The following is a 24,282-nucleotide window of genomic DNA, read 5'->3' on the forward strand; positions in this document are numbered from 1 at the left end:
ATCTCAGTTACTTGGGAGGCTGAGGCAGAAGAATCGCTTGAACCCGGGAGGTGGAGGTTACAGTGAGCCAAGATTCTGTCTCCAAAAAAAAAAAAAATCAAAAAAATTTTTTATGTTTGAACCAGGGTCTCCCTCTGTCACCTAGGCTGGAGTGCGAGTGCAGTGGCATGATCATGGCTCACTGCAGACTCCACCTTCTGGGCCCAAGTGATCCTCCCACCTCAGCCTCCCAGGTAGCTGAGACCACAGGCGCTTGCCACCACACCTGGCTATTTTTTTTTTTTTTAATTTTTTGTAGAGATGGGGTTTTGCCATGTTGCCCACGTTAGTCTCAACAATCTCCTAGGCTCAAACAATCCACCTGCCTTGGCCTCCCAAAGTGCTGGGCTTACAGGCATGAGCCACCATGCCTGGCCAGGTTACATTATTTAACCTAATACATTAATTTAGAAAAATTACTTTTTTCCATTTGTAGGTTAGGAAACAGTTTTAATGCAAATTCTTCATTCTGCTGACTGGTTGAGGTAATGTTAGATTGTTACGTCTTGCTTATAGTAGAGGAAAAGCATCCTGTATAATGAATATTGTCAGGATGTGTGTATGGCACAATCTTTTCTTTTCTAAGTAATAATTCCAGAAAAGAACCTCACCTTATAGTCAGGCCTGTGAAGTATTTTTGAGCACCTGTCATTATACACAACTCCTAGGTGGCCACATGTGGCAGTGGCCACATGGGTCCCTTGCTGTCCCAGAGGCCTCACTGCTGCCTCCCTCCAAGCCAGGGTAACTATTTTTCTTTTTCTTTCTTTCCTTTTCTTTTGGTTTTTGAAACAGAGCCTTGCTGTGTCACCTAGGCTGGAGTGCAGTGGCTTGATCTCTGCTCACTGCCACCTCCGCTGCCCGTGTTCAAGCGATTCTCCTGCCTCAGCCTCCCGAGTAGCTGGGACTACGGGCATGTGCCACCATGCCTGGCTAATTTTTTTGTATTTTTAGTGGAGACGGGGTTTCATCATGTTGGCCAGGCTGGTCTTGAACTCCTGATCTCTAGTGATCCACCCGCCTCAGCCTCCCAAAATGCTGGGATTACAGGCGTGAGCTACCACGTCCAGCCTGGGAACCTGCTTTTTGAGGTGACTGGACATTATAAACAAAGACCCTAGAATGTACTAAGAAGTGAATCTAGGCTGAGTGCAAAGGCTCAGGCCTGTAATCCACTGGAATGCACTTCAGGAGGCCAAGGTGGGAGGATGGTTTGAACTCAGGAGTTTGAGACCAGCCTGGGCAACGTAGGGAGACCCTGTCTCTGCAATAATAATAATTTTTAAACAACTAGGCTGGGTATGGTGGCTCATGCCTATAATCCCAGCACTTTGGGAGGCCGAGGCAGGTGGATCACAAGGTCAGGAGTTCAAGACCAGCCTGACCAATATGGTGAAACACCATCTCTACTAAAAATACAAAAATTAGCTGGGTATGGTGGCGTTCGCCTGTAATCCCAGCTACTCAGGAGGCTGAGGCAGGAGAACTGCCTGAACCCAGGAGGTGGAGGTTGTGGTGAGCCAAGATCACACCACTATACTCCAGCCTGGGTGACAGGCAAGACTCCATCTCAAAAAAAAAAAAAAAAAAAAAACTAGCCAGATGTGGTGGCTATTTGTGGTTGCAGTTACCTGGGAGGTTGAAGTGGGAGGATTGCGTGGGCCCAAAAGTGGAGACTGCAGTGAGCCATAATCATGCCACTGCACTCCAGCCTGGGTGACAGAGCCAGACCCTGCCTCAAAAACAAAAAACAAAACAAAACAAAAAAGCAAAAAAAACAAAAAACAAACAAACAAAAAAAACAGTAGTAAATCTAATGGTCATCATTCAGCCAATATTTACTGAGCATTTGCAGTGATGAAATGTAGAGTGGCAAGTCCAGGCATGGAGAAATAAATGAGGGATGCAGGGCGCAGAGTCGGAAGGCAAAATCAGCTAGAAAGAAGGCAGTGCCTGCTTATTTTATTTTTTTATTTTAATTTTTTGTTGTTGTTGTTGAGACAGAATCTTGCTCTGTTGCCCAGGCTGGAGTGCAGCAGTGTGATCTAGGTTCACTGCAACCTCCACCTCCCGGGCTCAAGCAATTCTCCTGCCTCAGCCTCCCGAGTAGTTGGGATTACAGGCACCCACCACCATGCCTGGCTAATTTTTTGTATTTTTAGTAGACATGGGGTTTCACTATGTTGGCCAGCTGGTCTCGAACTCCTGACCTCAGGTGATCCACCTGCCTCGGCCTCCTAAAGTGCTAGGATTACAGGTGTGAGTCACTGCACCTGACCCAGTATCTGCTTATTGAGTCCCACAGTCTCCTAGGCATTTCACAAACATTATCTCTCACCCCCTCACACCTGTGGGGAAGAGTCAGGACACATTCCAACTCCTCTTTGCCAACGAATGAATAATGTGGGTTCCTTGGCTTATTGCTTTACGGTCTCAGGCCTCAGTTTCCTCATCTGTAAATGGGGTCTACCTACCACGTACAATTGTGGGGAGGATTGAGTTCTGCTCTAAGAACTTTGTATATTGCCAGGCGCGGTGGCTCGCACCTGTAATCCCAGCACTGGCCATCATGGTGAAACCCCATCTCCACTAAAAATACAAAAATTATCCAGGCATGGTGGAGGGCACCTGTAGCCCCAGCTATTTGGGAGGCTGAGGCAGGAGAATCGCTTGAACCCAGGAGGTGGAGGTTGCAGTGAGCCAAGATCATGCCACTGCACTCCAGCCTGAGCGACAGAGTAACACCCTGTCTCAAAAAAAAAAAAAAAAAAAACGTTCGAGGTTTAAAAAAAAAAAAGAACTTTGCATATATCACTTAGCTTAGAATAATATGTCCTCAGTTAATGTTTGACCTTATCATTATTACAACATATGAGGAAGCCGAGGCTCAGGGAGGCTGGTGCTCTCTGTTTCCCTCCACCGCTTGCAGTACACAGAGGATTAAGGTGGAAGCTTTGCCCTCTGCAGCAGGCCCAGGCCTGGATTTGGCTGCTTGTTCTGCCCTGGAGAAGCAAGGCCAACTGTCAACACAGGGTGACTTCAGGTCACCTGTGGCTATGCGCAGCCAGCCTGCCAAGGGGACTTGACGAGAGGGATGATCACTGCTTTCCTCTCAGGTCTCACGGAGCTAGGGCACGCCTATTCCTGTCATGTCCGAGCTATGAGACCTTGGGCAAGTATCTCTCCTTTTCTGAGGCTCAGTTTTGTCTCAGTTTTATCTCATGATACTTATGTTTTTCTGTCTCAGGGCCCCTGTGGGAACTGAGTTAAAGGATGGGACTTTGCACACCACTCTGCTGTGCCAACATAAGCGTAGTTAAGGCCAGTAACTCTGGGTGGGGTAAATATTACAATTTAAGGCGGAGGGGTTATGGGGAAGTAGAATATTTTTTCTTTTTCTTTTTTTTTTTTTTTGAGATAGGATCTTGATCTGTCACCCAGGCCAGAGTGCAGTGGCGCCATCACAGTTCACTGCAGCCTTAACCTCCCGGGTTCAAGCAATCCTCCCACCTCCCACCTCAGCCACTTGAGTAGCTGAGACCTCAGATATGTGCCATCACACCCAGCTAATTTTTTTAAATTAATTTTTTGTAGAGATAGGGTCTCATATGTTGTTCACGCTGGTCTCAAACTACTGGGCTCAAATGATCCTCCTGCCTCAACCTTCCAAATTACTGGGATTACAGGCATGAGCCACCATGCCGGGCTGGGAGGTGGAATTTTGTTCAATCTAAAGATAAGCTTTTTCACAGCTCTGGCTGTAGTGGGAGGGAGCAGAGGAGTGAATGATCGTCAGTTGGGAGGGTGCAGAGAGGGCTCCTGCCCTAGGGTGGAGGTGAGGGTGGCTTAGGTGAGACAACACTGAGGCCCTGTTCAGTCCCACATCCCCTCCTGTGCTCCCTCCTCCTCTCTCCTCTTCTGCAGGCGTGGGAGGTATCACCATTCAGCAGATTTCACCGGAGGCAGTGGAGGGGGCAGGTACCTGAGCCAGAACTCAGGTCTTATTCTCCACTTGACTCTGCCACTAACTTGTTGTGCAGTTTTGGGCCTTTCCCCAGGCCTTCATTTTCTTAAATATCTAATAAAAAAATATATAGCAAATGCAGTTTGTAAACTATGACAATATGACCATGCAGAAGATTATTATCTTCCAAAACTGCTGGTCCAAGGAAAGGTCACTAATAAAGTGGAAGCATTGTAGCTTGTGGAATGACTGGTTAGATTTGGGAGAAGCCTTAGCAATAATCTAGAATCTGCATAGATAATACATCTGAGGATTGGGCTTTGTGGTTTACAAAGCATTTTTTTCCTCTTTTGATCCCAGCCACTTGTCTGGACTGATATAAAGCATTTTTATGGGTTTGTCTTATTCAATTCTCACAACACCACCTCAAATTTATAGAGAATATGGATCTGGTTAACTTGTATGACTATGTAACCTCATGTCAGTCCAGAGCACTGCCTGGAGGTGGGTAGAGGTGGTCCTGGGCTGGAATCCCAGTCCCAGTGGAACCTTGAGCAAGTTACTTTAGCTGTCTTCACCTAAATTTCCTCATTGGCAAAACAGGAATACTGGTGGTTCATACCTGCAATTCCAGCACTTTGGGAGGCTGAGGTGGGAGGATTGCTTGATCCCAGGAGTTCAAAACCAGACTGGGCAACATAGCAAGACCCCATCTCTACAAAAATTAAATAAATAAAACATTTATGAGGATTGTGGTGAAGATTAAATGAGATCACTCACAAGAAAGCTCAGTGCAGACCCTGATGTGCAGTAGGTGCTCAATAAATATCAGCCAGCAAAAAACAAAAAAATCTCAGCTAGGAAATTGCAGAACTGGGTTTCTGACTCCAACCTCAATATTCCTTGCCCCACATCAAGCTGTTTCACTTCAAATCCTCTCCATTTCACAATGCAGTCACCCTGGGCTGAAGGAGTGAACTGTGCATTGGAAGGCTGCCCTAAGCAGCAAAGAGACAGCTTGGTCTCCAGTGACCTGAAAGAATTATTTATTGCCCTGAGGTCCACTGTACGAGTTGCCAAAGGGAAAAGCTTCCTTCCAACTGGCTCAGCAAGCTGACAGACGAAGTGTCGGGTTCTTGCTGGGGCAGTCATGCAGAGCTGGGATGACACGCAGAAGGCTGGCAGACCTGTCTCTGGGCAGATGGATCACCTGATACAGATGCTGGAGCCTGAGCCCTGGGATTGGCCCAAAACAGGGCTATGTTGACCCAACAGCTGAGCATTGGCATCCTGTCAATCTGCCGAGAGCCTAGAAATAGTGCGGGGCAGTCTGCTGGGTTCAGTGTGTCAGAGGAAGCAACCATGCAGGTGCTAACCAAGCGTTACCCCAAGAACTGCCTGCTGACCGTCATGGACCGGTATTCGGCTGAGGTGCACAACATGGAGCAGGTGGTGATGATCCCCAGCCTTCTGCGGGACGTGCAGCTGAGTGGGCATGAGGGCCGGGCCCAGGCTGAGGCCCCTGATCTCTACACCTACTTCACCATGCTCAAGGCCATCTGTGTGGATGTGGAACATGGGCTGCTGCCGCGGGAGGAGTGGCAGGCCAAGGTGGCAGGCGGCGAAGCTGAGGAGGCTAAGAATGGAACCGCAGAGACAGAGGAAGTCGAGGACGAGAGTGCCTCAGAAGAGCTGGAACTGGAAGCCCAGTTCCACCTGCACTTCTCCAGCCTCCATCACATCCTTATACACCTCACCAAGAAAGCCCAAGAGGTGACAAGGAAATACCAGGAAATGACGGGACAAGTTTGGTAGACCTTGGACACTAGGGAAGGTAATGGTGGCCATGCTGGTGGGTGTCAGAGTCTACCAAGGGACATTCCAGGAGAGGAGAGGGGGCAGTGGTGCAACCCAGTGGGAGAGGAACAGCCTGGCTCTCAGACAGTGCCACTCTTGCGTCAGGGTATTGGGACCACAACCTAGGAGGGCCTAAGACTAGGCCTGCGTTACTATCCTTCTGACCTCAAATTGGCAACTGCAATGAAGTGATATGGAAATAGAAGGAAAAGTGGCCTGTAAGGGCATATCTCATATGCACATACATATGTCTGTGCACGTGTGCATTTTTTTGTATGTGAATACTTGTAAATGTGTGAATTGAATGAGTGTGTTCTCATCGACTTTGTTAAGAATTTGATTAAAGAGGGGCCGGGCGCGGTGGCTCACGCCAAATCCCAGCACTTTGGGAGGCCAAGGCGGGTGGATTGCCTGAGGTCAGGAGTTCGAGACCAGCCTGGCCAATGTGGTGAAACCCCGTCTCTACTAAAAATACAAAAATTAACTGGGCGTGGTGGCAGGCACCTGTAGTCCCAGCTACTCTGGAGGCTGAGGTAGCAGAATGGCGTGAACCCGGGAGGCGGAGGTTGCAGTCAGTCAAGATTGTGCCACTGCACTCCAGCCTGGGCAACAGAGGGAGACTCCATCTCAAAAAACAGAAAGAAAGAAAGAAAGAAGGAAAGAAAGAAAGAAAGAGAGAGAGAGAGAGAAAGAAGGAAGGAAGGAAGGAAGGAAGGAAGGAAGGAAGGAAGGAAGGAAGGAAGGAAGGAAAAGAAAGAAAGAAAGAAAAGAAAGAAAGAAAGAAAGAAGAAAGGAAGAAGGAAGGAAGAAGGAAGGAAGGAAGGAAGGAAGGAAGGAAGGAAAGGAAGGAAAGGAAGGAAAGGAAGGAAAGGAAGGAAAGGAAGGAAAGGAAGGAAAGGAAGGAAAGGAAGGAAAGGAAGGAAAGGAAGGAAAGGAAGGAAGGAAGGAAGAAAGAAAGAAACTTACCTAAGGCATGCATATTGACTTAAGTGAACATTGTGAATTCCGTGTGTGTGACAGTGTTTCCCACATTTTTTCAAGTCACAGAACATGGAAAATTATATGGCACATGGGGATACATAGGTGAGTCTGCTTGCAGTACTCCTACAACAGGCTGGGGGTACTCTGACCATCCCAGGTTGGAACCCACCAAACGGGAAGCTGAGGGACCACTGTCATGGCACTCTAATCCATTCTAGGCAAACCGGAGTGTACAGACATGCCTGTTGGGAAGCCCTGTTGTATGTACATGTGATTATGTGTTCCAGTCTGAGCCTACATGTCTATGCACAGAGGGGCTGGGGTGGTGAGTGTGGATAAGCAGCAAGCTAGACAAGCAGGTGGTGGCAGACGGTAGGAGGTGGGAAGGGTCCCTAGCATGGTCATCACTAGTTCACTCATGGATCAAGACTAGTATTAATAGAAATTGGACCACAGTAGCTGCCAGTTTTGATTCTGTGCCACCTGCCAGCCCTGCTCCCACCAACTGGTCTCATTAGTTGTAAACAACATCCGTGTCCATTGCAATCTCAAAACCATCTGATGCAGCTATGCAGGAAAAGATTCTCATCCCCACTTTACTAGTAAGGGAATTGAAGTCAGAGAGGTGAAGTGACTCACCAAAGTCACACAGTAAAGAGACAAAAGTAAGACCGGCCTCAACTTTGAGCTGAGTGTTCTTTCCTCATACCCACTGTCTGCCATATTGTGTTATCTTCATAATCTGTGTGAAGGCTGCTCTGTAATTATGGGGAATAAATGCAGACCCCCAAACACAGAGCCTATGGAGATCTCTGCTCCAGGCATTTTCTCAGCCATTTTTCCTTCTCCCATTTCAAACCCAAACTGTCAACCTCAGCCCTTCTTCCCTCTCCCCTGGAGGCTCCCCGAGTTGCCTCACAGAGGTTCTTGAATTAGACTGGGCTGTGTCAACAGCTCTGGGTTCACATTCTGATTCTATCACTAATGAGCTGTGGGGCCTTGGGCAAGCTACTTCATTTCTCTGGGTTTCAGCTTCTTCACTGAACAGTAACAGTGGTAGTAAAACTAATGACTGGCATTTGAATAATTTTAAGATCACTTTGCATATCCATTATCTAATGGAATTATCATTCCCTTTTTTTTTTTTTTTGGAGATGGAGTCTCACCCCGTCATCCAGGTTGGAGTGTAATGGTGCCATCCTAGCTCACTGCCACCTCTGCCTCCCAGGTTCAAGAGATTTTCCTCAGCCTCCCAAGTAGCTGGGATTACAGGCGTGTGCCACCACACCCGGCTAATTTTTTTTTTATCTTTAGTAGAGACAGGTTTTCACCATGTTGGCCAGGCTGGTCTCGAACTCCTGGCCTTGTGATCCACCTGCCTCGGCCTCCCAAAGTGCTGGGATTGCAGGCATGAGCCACCGCGCCCAGCCTATCATTCCCTTTTGCAGATGAAAAAACCAGAGGCCTGAGAAGTAAAATGAGTCCAACATTACTCAGTAAATGACAGAGCCAAGATATGAACCCTGGCCTAATTAGTCTAATTATTTTCCTCTACAGTGGTGTTCCTTAGAGCCTTAGACTTTTGCAGAGTGGGCTCAAAGTGGGAACTGGGCATGGCAGAATGGGTAGAAACCACACTCTGACTCACCAAATAGCTTCAAAGGCCAGAGCAGCAACTCTACACCATAACATTTCAACACACCCTAACCTGATTTTCATTCAGAGGCAATATGGTATAGCAACAGTTAAAAATCTGGGCTCTTGTTCTGGCTCTTCCATTGACTTCTGTATTATCCTAGACAACTTTTATTTTTGAGATGGAGTCTCACTCCATCGCCAGGCTGGAGTGCAGTGGCGCGATCTCGGCTCACTGGAACCTCCACCTCCCGGGTTCAAGCAATTCTCCTGCCTCAGTCTCTCAAGTAGTTGGGACTATAGGCACGCGCCACCATGCCCAGCTAATTTTTTGTATTTTTAGTAGAGATGGGGTTTCATCATGTTGGCCAAGATGGTCTCAATCTCCTGACCTTGTGATCCTCCCCACTCGGCTTCCCAAAATGCTGGGATTACAGGCGTGAGCCACCGTGCCCAACCTCCCTTTTTTTTTTTTTTTTTTTTTTTGAGATGGAGTCTTGCTCTTGTTGTCCAGGCTGGAGTGCGGTGGTGCGATCTTGGCTCACTACAACCTCTGCCTCCCAGATTCAAGCAAGTATCCTGCCTCAACCTCCCGAGGAACTGGGATTACAGGCTCACGCCACCACGCCCGGCTAATTTTTGTACTTTTAGTAGAGATGAGGTTTCACCATGTTGGCCAGACTGGTCTCGAATTCCTGACCTCAAGTGATCCACCCACCTTGGCCTCCCAAAGTGCTGGGATTACAGGCGTGAGTCACCAAGCCTGGCCCTAGACAACTTATCTTACCTTTCTGCATCTTAGTTTCCCTGTTAGTAAAATATAGCAGAGAAATCAAATGAGTTATTCCTGCTCTGACAACCTAGGATTCTCCTTACAATGCTGAGGCACTGCCAGTTTTCCATCAGCAACATCAGCATTGAGTTTTTTCATTTTAATTCCTGCTTCAATGGGCATGTGACAGTATTTTAGTTGTTTAAATTGATACTCACTTGGCCTTTTAAAAACTTCTTCACTCCACAGGTCCCTTCACATGATAAAAGGCAGACTCTGATGAGGCAGGCGGAGCAGTTCACCAGCCAATGATGAGAGCAGAAAGGCCTAGACCTGCAGCCAGAAGTGAAGGCGGCTCACTTCTCCTGGATGCTTCTCTAACTCCTGAGCACCAATTCCTGGATTCCAGTCACTGGCTCACCTTTAGAATGTCTGTTGCTATTGTTTACTGCTCCCCTCGCTCCTCTTACCAGCTTGGGGAGGTGACCAGGAGGGACTAGACAGTTACTTGTCCTGTGTGGTATGGTGGGAAGAGCGTAGGTGTTGGCATGTGACCAAAATTCACATCCCTCCTCATGGCAGTCATTCAGTGTGTGTATTTATGCAAGTTATTTAACCCATTGGAGCCTAAATTCCCTCATCTATAAAATGGGGATAATATTATGTACCTCACAAGCTGATGAAAACTAAACATGATGAATCAAAAGCACTTGGCATGTGAGGGCTATTAAAATAGCCTGATATTTTTTTCTCCCTCTCTCTCCTATGTATTTGCTCTGGTCCTTGCTTTTTACCCTCCAGAGCTAAGAGGTAGCAGACAGAGTCTCTTGGGATGAGTGGTTCACCCTCTTTCACTTGGCCACCACTGATGAGGCCAACAACAAGTGAACTATAAACGTATTTATTGCAGAAGTAATTAAAAAAACCAAAACCTTGTATTTGTACATCTTTATTATTTCTAAAGCACTTTCTCCAACCTAATTTCAGTTTTTACAAGTGGTACTCAAGAAAATAAAGACGGAATTCATTTGATTTTGCCCAGAAACCATCTGCTTATATTTATAAGGCTACCTAATTTGAAATCACATATAGGCCAGGCGTGGTGGCTCACGCCTGTAATCCCAGCACATTGGGAGGCCGAGGCAGGTGGATCACAAGGTCAAGAGATCGAGACCATCCTGGTCAACATGGTGAAATCCTGTCTCTACTGAAAATACAAAAATCAACTGGGCATGGTGGCATGCACCTGTAGTCCCAGCTACTCAGGAGGCTAAGGCAGGGGAATTGCTTGAACCCAGGAGGTGGAGGTTGCAGTGAGCTGAGATCGCACCACTGCACTCCAGCCTGATGACAGAGCAAGACTGTCTCAAAAAAAAAAAAAAAAAAAAAAAAATCACATATACTTTATCTCCCAAACCTAATCTGATTATAAATTCTAAGCTAGGAAACAAAAACTTTTGAGACAAGTACCTTTTTTTTTTTTTTTGAGACGGAGTCTCGCTCTGTCGCCCAGGCTGGAGTGCAGTGGCCGGATCTCAGCTCACTGCAAGCTCCGCCTCCCGGGTTTACGCCATTCTCCTGCCTCAGCCTCCCGAGTTAGCTGGGACTACAGGCGCCCGCCACCTCGCCCGGCTAGTTTTTTGTATTTTTTTAGTAGAGACGGGGTTTCACTGTGTTAGCCAGGATGGTCTCGATCTCCTGACCTCGTGATCCGCCCGTCTCGGCCTCCCAAAGTGCTGGGATTACAGGCGTGAGCCACCGCGCCCGGCCAACTTTTTTTTTTTTTTGACAGGGTCTCCTTTGTCACCCAGGCTGCAGTTAACTGTGACACAATCACAGTTAACTGCATCCTCGAACTCCAGGGCTCAATAGATCCTCCCATTTCAGCCTCATGAGTAGCGGGGACTACAGGCACGTGCCACCATGCCCGGCTAATTTTTGTATTTTATGTAGAGACAGTGTTTTGCCATGTTGCCCAGGTTGGTCTCAAACTCCTGTGCTCAAGCAATCTACCCTGCCTCAGCCTCTCAAAGTGCTGGGATTCTAGCCACGAGCCACAGCATCAGGCCAGGACAAGCATTTGATAAGCCATAAAAAGTAACCTCATTCCAGTTAGGTACAGTCTTTTGCTTCTAATTGCACCAAGCTCCACTGTAGACAGTATTAGCTCCTGAGTCCACTTTCTCCAGGATAATCCACCTAAGAGCAAAGACACCTTTGCAGCGTAAGACTTCTGTTTTCCTTGTCTGGAGTCTCCTCCTTCTAAACCACCTTCTATATCATTATAGACAGAGCTCAGAAATACAAACCTGACTGTATAATTTAAATACCTACAGGATGAAGTCAAAACTATTTGGCAAGAGTCACAGAATCCTCCATAATCTGGCTCACTCTAAATTCACTTTGCACTAGGATGGGACAGGCAAACCTTTTCTGAAAGGGCCACATATTAATTAGGCTTTGCAGGCCATAGGTCTCTATCGCAACTACTCAATTCTGCTCTTGTAGCATGGCAGTCGCCACAAACAACATGTAAACAAATGAGCATGGCTGTGTTCCAATAAGACTTTATTGGCAGTGGGCCAGATTTGGCCCATAGGCTGTAGTCTGCTAACTCTAAACTAGAATTGAACCTCATTTTAAAATCTTTCAGATGAGTGAATGGAAACTGACCATTCTCTGATGAATTATTTTTCTTACAACAATAAAAAGAGTCAGAATATTCATGGTAACTATTTTAATTACAAGGTGTCAACACACAGATAAGCATAAGCTTCAACTGTCATTAGAAACATGTTCCATCAAATTCAGAAACAGCAGGTATCAGTGAAACTGGAGCATGTATTTTGAAGACTTTAACGTATTGGATGGAATTTTTCAAAAATTTCAGCATATGTTTTCTTCTCTATAAAAGGAAAGATCATAAAAGATTTATTTTAAAAGTATGTTTTAAAAATTGTATTTCCTAAAGGAAAATTAACACTCAGTAATCTTACTGATTGAAATCCTGATGTGGTCTGAATGTTCATGCCCCCCCGAAGTTCGTAAGTTGAAATGTAACCCCCAAGATGATGATATTACGAGGTTAGGACTTTGGGAGGTGATTAGGTCACAAAGGCTCTGTCCTCATGAGTGGGATCGGCTTAGGGGACCTTGTTTGCCTCTTCTACCATGTGAGGACACAGCAAGATGGCATCATCTATGAAGCACAGAGTGGGCCCTTAGCAGACACCAACTGTGCTGGTACCCTGATCTTGGACTTCCCAGCCTCCAGAACTGCAAGCAATAAATTTCTATTATTTATATATTACCCAGTCTATTCTGCAATTATACAGGTGGTAAGAAAAACCAAGTTAAAAAAAAATTTTTTTAATTACCCAGTTTAAGGCATTTTGTTATAGTAGGCCAAATGGACTAAGACAAACCCCTAAGAATTTCCCTATTTTCTTGTCCACGACTATGGCTTGGTAATCACTGAAGGATTTTCTTTCATTGAATGAAGAATAATTTTGGAGGAATCTGTGATGACAACCAAATGGCTGCCAAGAGGGACAAGGTGCTGCCAGGAATAACCTGACTGAAGAGGTGAAGGAAGAAATAAACACAGAAGGGCACAGGTCAGCCAGGAGAGGCCAGCAGCCAATGTGGTCAAGCTCTCCGGGCTCCCACTGTCCGTGCATGAGGCTCTTGGCACAACTGCCAGTAATCTGCAGCTCAGAAACAGAATGAGCCCTGCAGCTATACACACTCCTGCAGACACAGTGAACTCATGGAACTATGTCTAAGCAAAGAGCCAGAGGTCTGGGACTGAAGACTGCTCAGTCACTGGGCGTCACTCCTAGTAATCAATATAGCCAAGATGACTTCCAGCTCTAACATTTAATGGTTCTGAGTATTATGCATTCCCGATACATCCACTATTCATGCTTTGTGCTAGTCTTTAAGCTCTTCTTTGGCAAAAAAAGAAGCTGTATCTTTCTGATCCACCATAAATATATAAGTGACTGAAGGCTGTGGGAAAATTAAAGAGTAATAAAATTTTAGAGCTAAATAAGATCTTAGAGATCAGTCTAATGAAATTTAAATGTTTTATATCACACATTTACATTAACAGGAAAATCTTTTTTTTTTTTTTTTTGAGACAGGATCTCACTCTGTCACCTAGGCTGGAATGCAGTGGTGTGATCACAGCTCACAGCACCTTGACCTCCCAGGCTCAAGTAATCCTCCTGCCTCAGCCTCCCAAGTAGCTGGGACTATACGCATGTGCCGCCACACCCAGCTAATTTTTAAATTTTCTGTGGAGATGAGGTCTCACTATGTTGCTGAGACTGGGGAAAATCTATTTATATGTTTACAAGTTCAAATTTTTTCTATACTCATTCATTTACACATTTAATAAGGTCATGTGTGCCAAACCCCTGGGGAGACAAAAAAAAAAAAAACTGTCCTAGTAAGTTAAACTCCCAGCCTACAGAGACTCATATATGTGCACATGTGTTGTGTGTATGTGTGTAAAACACAGGTGAGAAAAGTTATATTACAACTATTAATAGATTCATAGCAGAATAGATATAGAGCACACTGAGGGAACGCCTGACTGTAGCTCGGTGAAAGCTTCACTGAGATAATGAAAGCAGAAATTTGCTAGGTGGATGGGGTGGAAACAGGGGCAAGAGGAAGAATAACATAGCAGGAAGAAGGTACAACATGTATAAAGCAATATAGGGCAGGCTCAGGACAAAGCATTTCACCAGGCAAATGATGAGTGATGAGGAATGAGGAAGTGTTCCATATGATTCATATCCACTATTATGCATTAGTGCCTGCTATGTGTAGGCTCTATGCGAGAGGCTGGGAAACAAAGACAAAGCTACAATCCATGAAGAACACAGACGTGTATATCATACGGTAGATAAGAATGTGGGTAAAGTGTTTCTACCAGAGGACACGCAATTAGCTAAGCTGGAGGAAATGAGCCATCCTAAGGAGTCTGGATTTTATCCACTGGGCAATGGATGACTTATTTTATTTTAATTTAATTTTATTTTTTGAGACAGAGTCTCGCTGTGACGCCCAGGCTGGAGTGCAATGGAGCGATCTTGGCTCACTGAAACCTCCGCCTCCTGGGTTCAAGCAATTCTCCTGCCTCAGCTTCCCAAGTAGCTGAGATTACAGGCACGCGCCATCATGGCCGGCTACTTTTTGTATTTCTAGTAGAGACGGGGTTTCACCATGTTGGCCAGGCTGGTCTCAAGTTCCTGACCGCAGGTGATCCGCCCCCCTCGGCCTCCCAAAGTGCTAGGATTACAGGCGTGAGCCACTGCGCCCAGCCGGAAAACTATTTTAAACAGATGTGATCAGATTTGCTGTCACTGGAAATAAGACCAAAGCAAGTGGTGAGTTAACAGGCAAGTGCAACAGTCCGAGCAAGAGATTATCAAGGCCTGAAGCAGGGAGAGGAGAGTTCAAAGTTGAGAAATATTTAGGAAGTAGAACTGATAAGACTTGATGATTAATGGGAAGTGAAAGAGAAAGACTTGATAATTCTCAGGCTTCTGGCTTGAGTGTCCAGGTGGACAGTAGTGCCATTCCCTGAAGCAGGACACAGAGGAGCAGGTGGTTTGGGAAGGCAGAGGGGACATGAGTTTTGTTTGCTGTCCAAAGGAGACAGAGGTAGTCAGGCAAAAACTGGATATATTAATTCAAGATAATTTTGGTCTATAGACTAAGATGTGGGAGTCAACAGAATTTAGAAGGTACCTAAAGCCATAGACATGGATAAGATTAACCAGGGAAAATAATAATACAGTAAACACAGATTCTCTAAAATTAACTTGAAATACCTTTTTCAGGAAAATCCTCTGGATGTAATTTCATATATCCAAACATTTCATGGTCCCTCACAGCATACATGTAGTCTCCACGTTTTACAAGATAATATCCAACAAAATAAAAGGCCGTAATATATAGAAGGTGGCGATGCAAACCTGAAATTCAAATGACAAATCCCAAAGAAAGCAAAAATTAGTCAATATGTATTAAAAGTTACATTTTTGGCTGGACGCAGTGGCTCACACCTGTAATCCCAGCACTTTGGGAGGCCGAGACGGGTGGATCACCTGAGGTCAGGAGTTCGAGACCAGCCTGGCCAACATGGTGAAACGCTGTCTCTATTAAAAATACAAAATTTGGCTAGGGGTGGTGGTGGGTGCCTGTAGTCCCAGCTACTTGGGAGGCTGAGGCAGGAGAATCATTGGAACCTGGGAGGCAGAGGTTGCAGTGAGCTGAGATTGCGCCACCGCACTCCAGCCTGGTCGACAAAGTGCCCAGCCTGTTATGGCATTTATTTAAAAAATAAAAATAAAAAAAGCGCTGGGCTCAGTGGCTCATGCCTGTAATCCCAACACTTTGGGAGGCTGAGGCAGGTGGATCGCCTGAGGTCAGGAGTTCAAGACCAGTTCACATGGTGAAACCCTGTCTCTACTAAAAATACAAAAATCAGCCAGACGGGGTGGTAGGCGCCTGTAATCCCAACTACTCAGGTGGCTGAGGCAGGAGAATCGTTAGAACCCGGGAGGCAGAGGTTGCAGTGAGCCGAGATCGCACCACTGCACTCCAGCCTGGGGGACAGAGTGAGGCTCTGTCTCAAAAAACAAAAAACAAACAAAAAAAGGTACTCTGAACAAACAGCCTTGATCCTTGACAAGGTCTAGCTCTGTTGCCCAGGCTGGAGTGCAGTGGCACAGTCACACCTTACTGCAACCTCAACCTCCTAGGCTCAAGCAATCCTCTCACCTCAGCTTCCCAAGTAGCTGGGACCAAAAGCGTGAACCACCATGCCCACTTTTTTTAAGAGGGGTCTTGCTATGTTTCCCAGACTGGTCTTGAACTCCTGGGCTCAAGCGATCCCCCTGCCTCAGCCTCCCAAACTGTTGGGATTACAGGAATGAGCCACCCCACTCAGCCCACATTATCACTTCTTTAAAGGTTAGCGAATCTAAAATATTACATGTAATGTATATTTTAGCATATAGCACTTAATATTTATTTAATAAATGAATGAACAGCCTTGGGTAATTCAATTTACTACCTCTAAAACACAGACAAGACCTACCCTGGCTGGGCGTGGTGGCTCACACCTGTAATCCCAGCACTTTGGGAGGCCGAGGTGGGTGGATCACCTGAGGTCAGGAGTTCAAGACCAGACTGGCCAACACAGTGAAACCCCATCTCTACTAAAAATACAAAAATTAGGCCGGGCGCGGTAGCTCAAGCCTGTAATCCCAGCACTTTGGGAGGCCGAGACGGGCGGATCACGAGGTCAGGAGATCGAGACCATCCTGGTTAACATAGGTGAAACCCCGTCTCTACTAAAAATACAAAAAACTAGCCGGGCGAAGTGGCGGGTGCCTGTAGTCCCAGCTACTCGGGAGGCTGAGGCAGGAGAATGGCGTGAACCCGAGAGGAGGAGCTTGCAGTGAGCTGAGATCCGGCCACTGCACTCCAGCCTGGGTGACAGAGCAAGACTCCGTCTCAAAAAAAAAAAAAAAATACAAAAAAAAAATACAAAAATTAGCCGGGCGTGGTAGCGCACACCTGTAGTACCAGCTACTCAGGAGGCTGAGGCTGGAGAATCGCTTGAACCTGGGAGGTGGAGAATGCAGTGAGCCAAGATGGCACCACTGAACTCTGGCCTGGGCGACAGAATGAGACTGTCTCAAAAAAAAAAAAAAAAAAAAAAGGCCTATCCTATCTTTCTCATAGTAGCAGCATATAAAACAAGACATATGCATGTAAAAGTATTTTGGAAAATGTATAAAACAATAAAAATGAAAAATATTCCTATGTTCTAGAACTGGGCAGAACACTCTCTCTTACCCCAAACAGCCACTGCTTTCCCTAATGGGCTACCCGCCATATAGCAAACCAAAGAGTGCATGTTCTCCCATGTGCCACTGGACTGCAGAGACACACAGAACCAGACTCTCTCTACGCTGACCCATGTTCCTCACAGAAAAACTCCATAAGTGTTTGAGATGATGATGTCAGCACCCCAGCCCTAAAGGCATGGCTTGGCCTCTTCCCAAGGCCCCGTTTTCCTAACCTCTCTCCTCATTCTCTCTGAGTGGTCTACCTCTCACTACCTGCACACCCCGTCTACAATCATCTTCCCATTCTTTACTCGGTGAGTCTAACCCCAGCAGCTATTGTGCTCTTTGCAGAACATCATAAATTACTGATATATTAAACTAGAGATCAATAAATATTTAATTCTGTGGGCTATACTTAGAATACCAACTACCTCTAAATTTAGGGCACATTAAGTGGTAACCAGCAAGAAGGTTAAGTTTAAAAAAACAGATGATGAGAAAAACTTATTAAAAAATTCTATTTATTGATAGTACAGTAGGGTGACTACAGTTAACAATAATTTGTAGTATAGTTCAAAATTGCTGGAGGAGAGGAATTTGAATGTTCCCAACATAAAGAAGGGGTGAATGTTTGGGGTGATGGATGGCCCGTTTGCCCCAGTTTCAACATTACACATTGTATGCATGTATCAAAATATCACAGGTACCCCCAAAATATGTACAACTTATTTTTAAAGTCTTATTCTTAAAAAATTCTTCTTAACATTTCCTGCTAATTTGAAAAAGAGCTACACAATTTTATTTCATTGATAGAAATTCATTATTATGAGACATATTCATTATTATGAGACAGAATCTTGCTCTGTCACTTAGGCTGGAATACAGAGGCATGATCACACTCACTGCAGCCTCAACCTCCCAGGCTTCAGTGATCCTCTTACTTCAGCCTCCCAAGTAGCTGGGATCACAGGTGCATGCCACCATGTCCAGATAGCTTAAAAAAATTTCTTTTGTAGAGACAAAGTTTTCCTATGTTGCCCAGGCTGGTCTTGAAACCAAGCAATCCTCCCATCTCAGCCTTCCAAAGTGTTGGGATTACAGGTGTGAGCCACAGTGTCCAGCCAGAATATCCCATTACTCACAGAATGCCAGGTACTCTCCAGGGCTTTGAAAATCTACCATATCTCTTTCACTACACCTCCAACTCTCTTAGAAACAACATTTATGTGATACACACCTTCACCCTATATGCACAAACTTGTACCACAATTTGTCTTTTTAATGGATATGGCCATCTGGTCTGTAAACCTTTGGAGGATTGGGACCATGTTTTATATTCCTTGTAATCTACATATAGTTATTCACTCAATACTACCTTTTTTTTTTTTTTTTTAAAGACAGAGTCTCAGTCTGTCGCCCAGGCTGGAGTGCAATGGCGCAATCTCGGCTCACTGCAATCTCCGCCTCCCAGGTTCAAGCAATTCTCCAGCCTCAGCCTCCCGAGTAGCTGGGATCACTGGCATGTGCCAACACGCCTGGCTAACTTTGGGGTTTCACCATATTGGTCAGGCTGGTCTTGAACTCTTGACCTCAGGTGATCCACCTGCCTCAGCCTCCCGAAGTACTGGGATTACAGGCATGAGCCACAACACCTGGCCTCACTCAATACTTATTGAACACCTACTATAGATATCAGACACTGACCTAGATAAACACAATATGCATTCAGTAAATGCTGCTGAGGACAACCATTTTAATAAAGTCCTAGGATCTAAATCTTCCAAAGCAATTTAGGGAAGCTCTGGGAACTCAGGAAGTCTGATCCCGACTCCTGGGCTACACAGTTTATATTCATTATCTCATGTAGTCCTGAGATAGGGAACTTCCCCAGAAACAAATGACTAGTGGGGTGGAGGTGGTGTCAAACCCCAAAGCATATGCTCTTAACTGCTGTACTCTTCTGTCTCCCAGAAAGGCACAAACTGCTAAACTAACAACAATGAGATTAAGTGGTGCATATGTCACATTTCAGTCAACCTTTACTTCCTCTACAGCATTCTCCCTCCCATCTGTATCTCCTTTGTGCTCCTAAAGTGCTTTCTGCTCACCCACCTCTATCAAAACATGTATCTATCATACCAAGATCAGCAACAGACTGTTTGTTTGTCTCCCTGATTTCACTAGGAGCTCCATAGGGCACATAACAGAGAAACAGTTCAGTAAGGCCAGGCACAGTAGCTCACACCTATAACCCCAGCACTCTGGGAGGCCGAGGTGGCAGGATCACTTAAGGCCAGAAGTTCGAGACCAGACTGGCCAAGATGTCAAGACCCCATCTCTACAAAAAATTTAAAAATTGGCCAGGCCTGGTGGTATGCACCTGTAGTCCCAGCTACTCAGAAGGCTAAGATAGGAGGATCGCCTGAGCCCAGAGGTCGAGGCTGCAGTGACCCATGATTGCACCACTGCCCTCTACCCTGGGTGACAAGTGAGATCCTGTCTCAAAAAAAAAAGGGGGGGTTCAGTAAATGAACAAATTACAAATGTATGGTAAACTGTTTGCATAACAAGAGCTAAGGAAGGGGAACTCTGTCCAGCACCTTTTACATGTCAGACATTTTACCTATAGAATCTCACTCAATTCTCACAACAAATATGCAAAAATTAATTATTCTTATTTTATAGATGAGGAAACTTTGGCTCTGATCGACCTGACCATGTAACTTGCCCAAACTGACACAGCTGGAAAGCAGTAGAGCAAGTCTGTTTATTTATTTATTTATTGGTGACAAGGTCTCAACTTTGTTGCCCAGACTGTAGTGCAGTGGTGCAATCACGGCTTGCTGCAGCCTCAACTTCCTGGGCTCAAGTGATTCTCCTCCCTTAGCTTCCTGAGTACCTGGGACTACAAGTGCACATCACCATGCCTAGCTAATTTCTTATATTTTTTGTAGAGACAGGGTCTCACTATGTTGCCCAGGCTGGTCTTGAACTCCTGGCCTCAAGAGATCTTCCTGCCTTGGTCTCCCAAAGTGCTGAGATTACAGGTGTGAACCACTGTGCCTGTGCCTGGTGAGCAAGTCTGTTTAGTTCCAAAGTGGAGCTCTTTTCATTACACCAAGTGACAGTCTTGGGCAAGTGTGAAGTGGTGATGAAAAGGGAAAGCCTCGAGTCCTCAGAGGCATAAATGGACAAAGATCACTCCTTTCTGAAGTGAGGAGTCATGTCCAAGGGAGATAGGATTTCAATACTGTTTGAGCACTGGAAATGCTGGGATTTGATGGCTGGGAGCTGACCTTCAGGCATGACATACAGCTGTAAGAAGGCAAAAGATGTACAAGTGTGGTGACTCCTAATTGCCTGAACCATTGCCTGAGCTTTTTTCCTGATTGTGCTTCTTGGTTCCAATCAACGCCTCACATTGCTGACAAAGATGACTTTTTAAAATACAGAGCTCATCACTGCACCCCTGCAGCTCTCAAAAGCTTACAAAGTTCCTGGTTGGCTAGAAAATAAATTGCCAAGCTCTGCTAAAATCTCCCTTGTAGTTTTATCACCCTAAACCTGAACACTCACTCAATCATTAAACACCTTCCATTCAGAGGTCCTTGCCCTCATTGGCTCCCACTAGCCCCATGGGCCTAGAAAGCTGTCTGTCTCTCAGTCCTGCCCGATAATCAAAGTTAACTTCAAAGGCCCCTCTTCCAAAGTTCCTCTCCTCTTTTCCCTCTGGAAATCCATAGGGCTTAGCAAAGCTACTGTGGTGGTTATTATCAGAATAGTCACTGTCTCTGATGGGATTACAGCACACTGGTTCAAAGCCTCCTATTCAAACTGTGGTCCTCAGACCAGCAGCAGCAGTATTTGAGCACTTGTTGGTAACATCAAGTTCCTCCCCAGACCTCATGAATCAGAATCCGCAATTTTTTTTTTTTTTGAGACAGGGTCTCACTTTGTTGCCCAGGCTGGGGTGCAATGGAGCAATCTCGGGTTACTGCAACCTCTGCCTTCCAGGCTCAAACGACCCTCCTGCCTCAGCCTCCCTCAGCCTGGGACCACAGGCGTGCACCACCACGCCCGGCTAACTTTTTTAGTTTTTTGTAGAGACCGGCTTTCGCCCTGTTGCCGAGACTGGTATACAGTTCCTGAGCTCAAGCGATCCGCCCGCCACGGCCTCCCAAGGCGCTGGGATTACAGGTGTGAGCCACCGCGCCCAGTCTAGAATCCGATTTTAACAAGACACCTATGCTATTCGTATGCACATTAAGTTTGAGAAGCACCGGTGTCCCATATCCATTCAGAGGTCAAAAAAAAAAAAAAAAAAAAAAAAGCTCTGCTACGTAATAGCCATATGACCTTGGGCAAGCTGCTGTTAACCTGTTAGGCTCGGTTTCCTCGTTGTGAATAATACATCCCTAACAAAGTGTTTTAAGGCCTACATGCTATCAATAATGCCCATAGTGTGAGTAGCTCGTGGCATGGAGTCACGGCTCAGTTGTGCACACAGTACAACACGAACTGAGAAGAGTAGTCCCGGGTCCTTCACAGACTCAGTTCGGGCTTCACTGCACCTCAATTTCTTCAAGTGCCAAATGACACACTGGCTCTGCTCGATTCTAAAGAGCTAACGGGGCGCGGACCGCCCGGGAAGGCGAGCTGGGGTCAGCTAGGCAACAAGGCACGGAAAAACAGAGCACCTCAGGAGGGCCTACGGCGGGGCAGGTCTGCAGCCCTGCGACCCCCTCTCCTCCCAGCCGATCCCGACCGCGCAGCACTCACCAGCCGACCGGATCGGCCTCCGGTGGATGAAGTTATCAACCAGGCCAGCGCAGTATCCCAAGAAGCCGACGTAGAGAAGCCGCGGGTCGGTCAGCTTGGGCGGGGGCAGGCTCCGGGACTCATCCGGCAGAAACCTTAAGGGCTCTGGGTTCCGCCGTGGGACCATGGTGACGCCGTTCCCACTCGAGGCCTGGTCTCAGACCACGAACTACAAAGAAAACCACCACGACCACTACCCTGGACTAAGGAGTCAGCTTTCTCCTCCTCCTCTGCGCGCCGGACTCAAGGCCACGGCGCAGTGCGGTGCAGCGCCCAAAAGCTTCCCGATGCGTGCTGCTGCCGGAACCCCGCACGCAAAGTTCCGGACTGCTAGGTGTCAATTCGCTCGTCCGCCCGCGCTAATTCTCTGGTGGGAGTGGGTTTCACGGGCCTGGTAACGCTTGGTGGAGGAGTACCCCAAACGAGCCAAACTGGGCAAAGTCTAGGAGACACTGATTTTCTTTTCTGCCAACTTCCGCACCCAGAATTTCCTCTCCCTCCCCTGCCCTTTCTGGAAAGATTTATCTTTTCATCCAATGCCCACAAATGAGCATGATGCATAGTTTTGAACAACGTAATTACTTGAAATTCCATAAAAGCTAGTTTTCGTTTTCTGAGTTTTCAGGCGTTCATTCGCATAGACACATCCTCCAGAGGCTAAAATTAAGGTCTGGTCAGCAACAAAAGAATTTAGAGAAGCCCAGGACTGGATCGTTGTAGTCTTTTCTTGAAATTCAGATTTGGAGGCAGCACCCTAAAATGTTTCACCTCTGGGTCTTCACGTCCTTGCACATGGCTGAGTGAGGAGGTGTTCCCTAAAGGTTTGAGTAATGAGGCCAGGTGCCGTCACTCAGGCCTGTAATCCCATCACTTTGGAAGGTGGAGGCTGGTGGATCACCTGAAGGTCAGGAGTTCAAGACCAGCTTGGCCAACATGGTGAAACCCCATCTTTATGAAAAATACAAAAAATTAGCTGGGCGTGGTGGCAGATGCCTGTAGTCCCAGCTACTCGGGAGGCTGAGGCAGGAGAATGGTGTGAACCCGGGAGGTGGAGCTTGCAGTGAGCCGAGATCAGCCACTGCACTCCAGCCTGGGCAACAGAGCAATACTCCATCTCAAAAAAAAAAAAAAAAAAAAAAAAGAGGTTTGAGAAATGAAAGAAGGAATTTACAATTCTGTTAAGCAATTTTCCAGTCTCTGCTGTCAGGCCTCTGAGCCGAATGAAGCTCAGCCATTGTAACCCCTGTGATTTGCACATATGCGTTCAGATGGCCTGCAGGAGCCAAGAAGTCTGGGGCAGCCAAAAACCCACAAAAGAAGTAAAACAGCCAGTTCCGGCCTTAACTGATTAACCAACATTACACCATTCCACCATTGTGACTTGTCCCTGCCCTACCTTAACTGATCAATAGTCATTGTGACATTCTTCTTCTGGATAATAAGTCTTATGATTTCCCCACCATGTACCTTGTGACCCCCTCCTCTGCTAACAGTAGATAACCTCCTTTTACTGTAATTTTCCTTTACCTACCCAAATCCTACAAAGCAACCCCTTCCCCATCTCTCTTCATTGATTCTCTTTTTGGACTCAGCCCACTTGCACCCAAGTGAATAAACAACCTTGTTGCTCCCACAAAGCCTGTTGGTGGTCTCTTCACATGGATGCACTTGACATTTGGTGCTGTGACTTGGATCGGGGGACCTCCCTTGGGAGATCAATCCCCTGTCCTCCCACTTTTTGCTCTGTGAGGAGGATCCGCCTACTACCTCAAGTCCTCAGATCAGCCCAAGGAACATCTCATCAATTTTATTTTATTTTATTTATTTATTTTTTTTTTTGAGACGGAGTCTCGCTCTGTCACCCGGGCTGGAGTGCAGTGGCCAGATCTCAGCTCACTGCAAGCTCCGCCTCCCGGGTTTACGCCATTCTCCTGCCTCAGCCTCCCGAGTAGCTGGGACTACAGGCGCCCGCCAACTCACCCGGCTAGTTTTTTTGTATTTTTTAGTAGAGACGGGGTTTCACCGTGTTATCAGGATGGTCTCGATCTCCTGACCTCATGATCCACCCGTCTCGGCCTCCCAAAGTGCTGGGATTACAGGCTTGAGCCACCGCGCCCGGCCATCTCATCAATTTTAAATCTGGTAAGTGACCTCTTTCTACTCTCTTCTCCAACCTCTCTCGCTATCCCTCAACGTCTTTCTCCTTTCAATTTCGGTGCCACCCTTCAATCTCTCCTTTCCCTTAATTTTGGTTCCCTTTCTGGTAGAGACAGAGGAGACACGTTTTATCTGTGGACCCAAAACTTCGGCGCTGCTCATGGACTCTGGAAGACAGTCTTCCC

General features: G+C 46.4%; 2 protein-coding genes across 2 annotated transcripts; one reads left to right on the forward strand and one right to left on the reverse strand.

The window, feature by feature from the left end:
- The first annotated feature begins 5,274 nt into the window (after window positions 1-5,274).
- Window positions 5,275-10,184, forward strand: THRS (thyroid hormone responsive). The gene is made up of 2 exons (XM_011719185.3): window positions 5,275-5,837; window positions 9,498-10,184. Exon 1 carries the CDS (start codon window positions 5,366-5,368, stop codon window positions 5,816-5,818), a length of 453 nt encoding a protein of 150 aa, XP_011717487.2. The 5' UTR covers window positions 5,275-5,365; the 3' UTR covers window positions 5,819-5,837; window positions 9,498-10,184.
- Window positions 10,185-11,970: 1,786 nt separating this feature from the next.
- On the reverse strand, window positions 11,971-22,212 carry LOC105468808 (NADH:ubiquinone oxidoreductase subunit C2). The gene is made up of 3 exons (XM_011719186.2): window positions 21,902-22,212; window positions 15,095-15,238; window positions 11,971-12,153 (listed from the first exon to the last, which is right to left on the reverse strand). Exons 1-3 carry the CDS (start codon window positions 22,065-22,067, stop codon window positions 12,104-12,106), a joined length of 360 nt encoding a protein of 119 aa, XP_011717488.1. The 5' UTR covers window positions 22,068-22,212; the 3' UTR covers window positions 11,971-12,103.
- Between the last annotated feature and the right edge of the window lie 2,070 nt (window positions 22,213-24,282).

This window comes from Macaca nemestrina, chromosome 12 (assembly GCF_043159975.1).
Source record: "Macaca nemestrina isolate mMacNem1 chromosome 12, mMacNem.hap1, whole genome shotgun sequence".
NCBI lineage: Eukaryota > Metazoa > Chordata > Mammalia > Primates > Cercopithecidae > Macaca > Macaca nemestrina.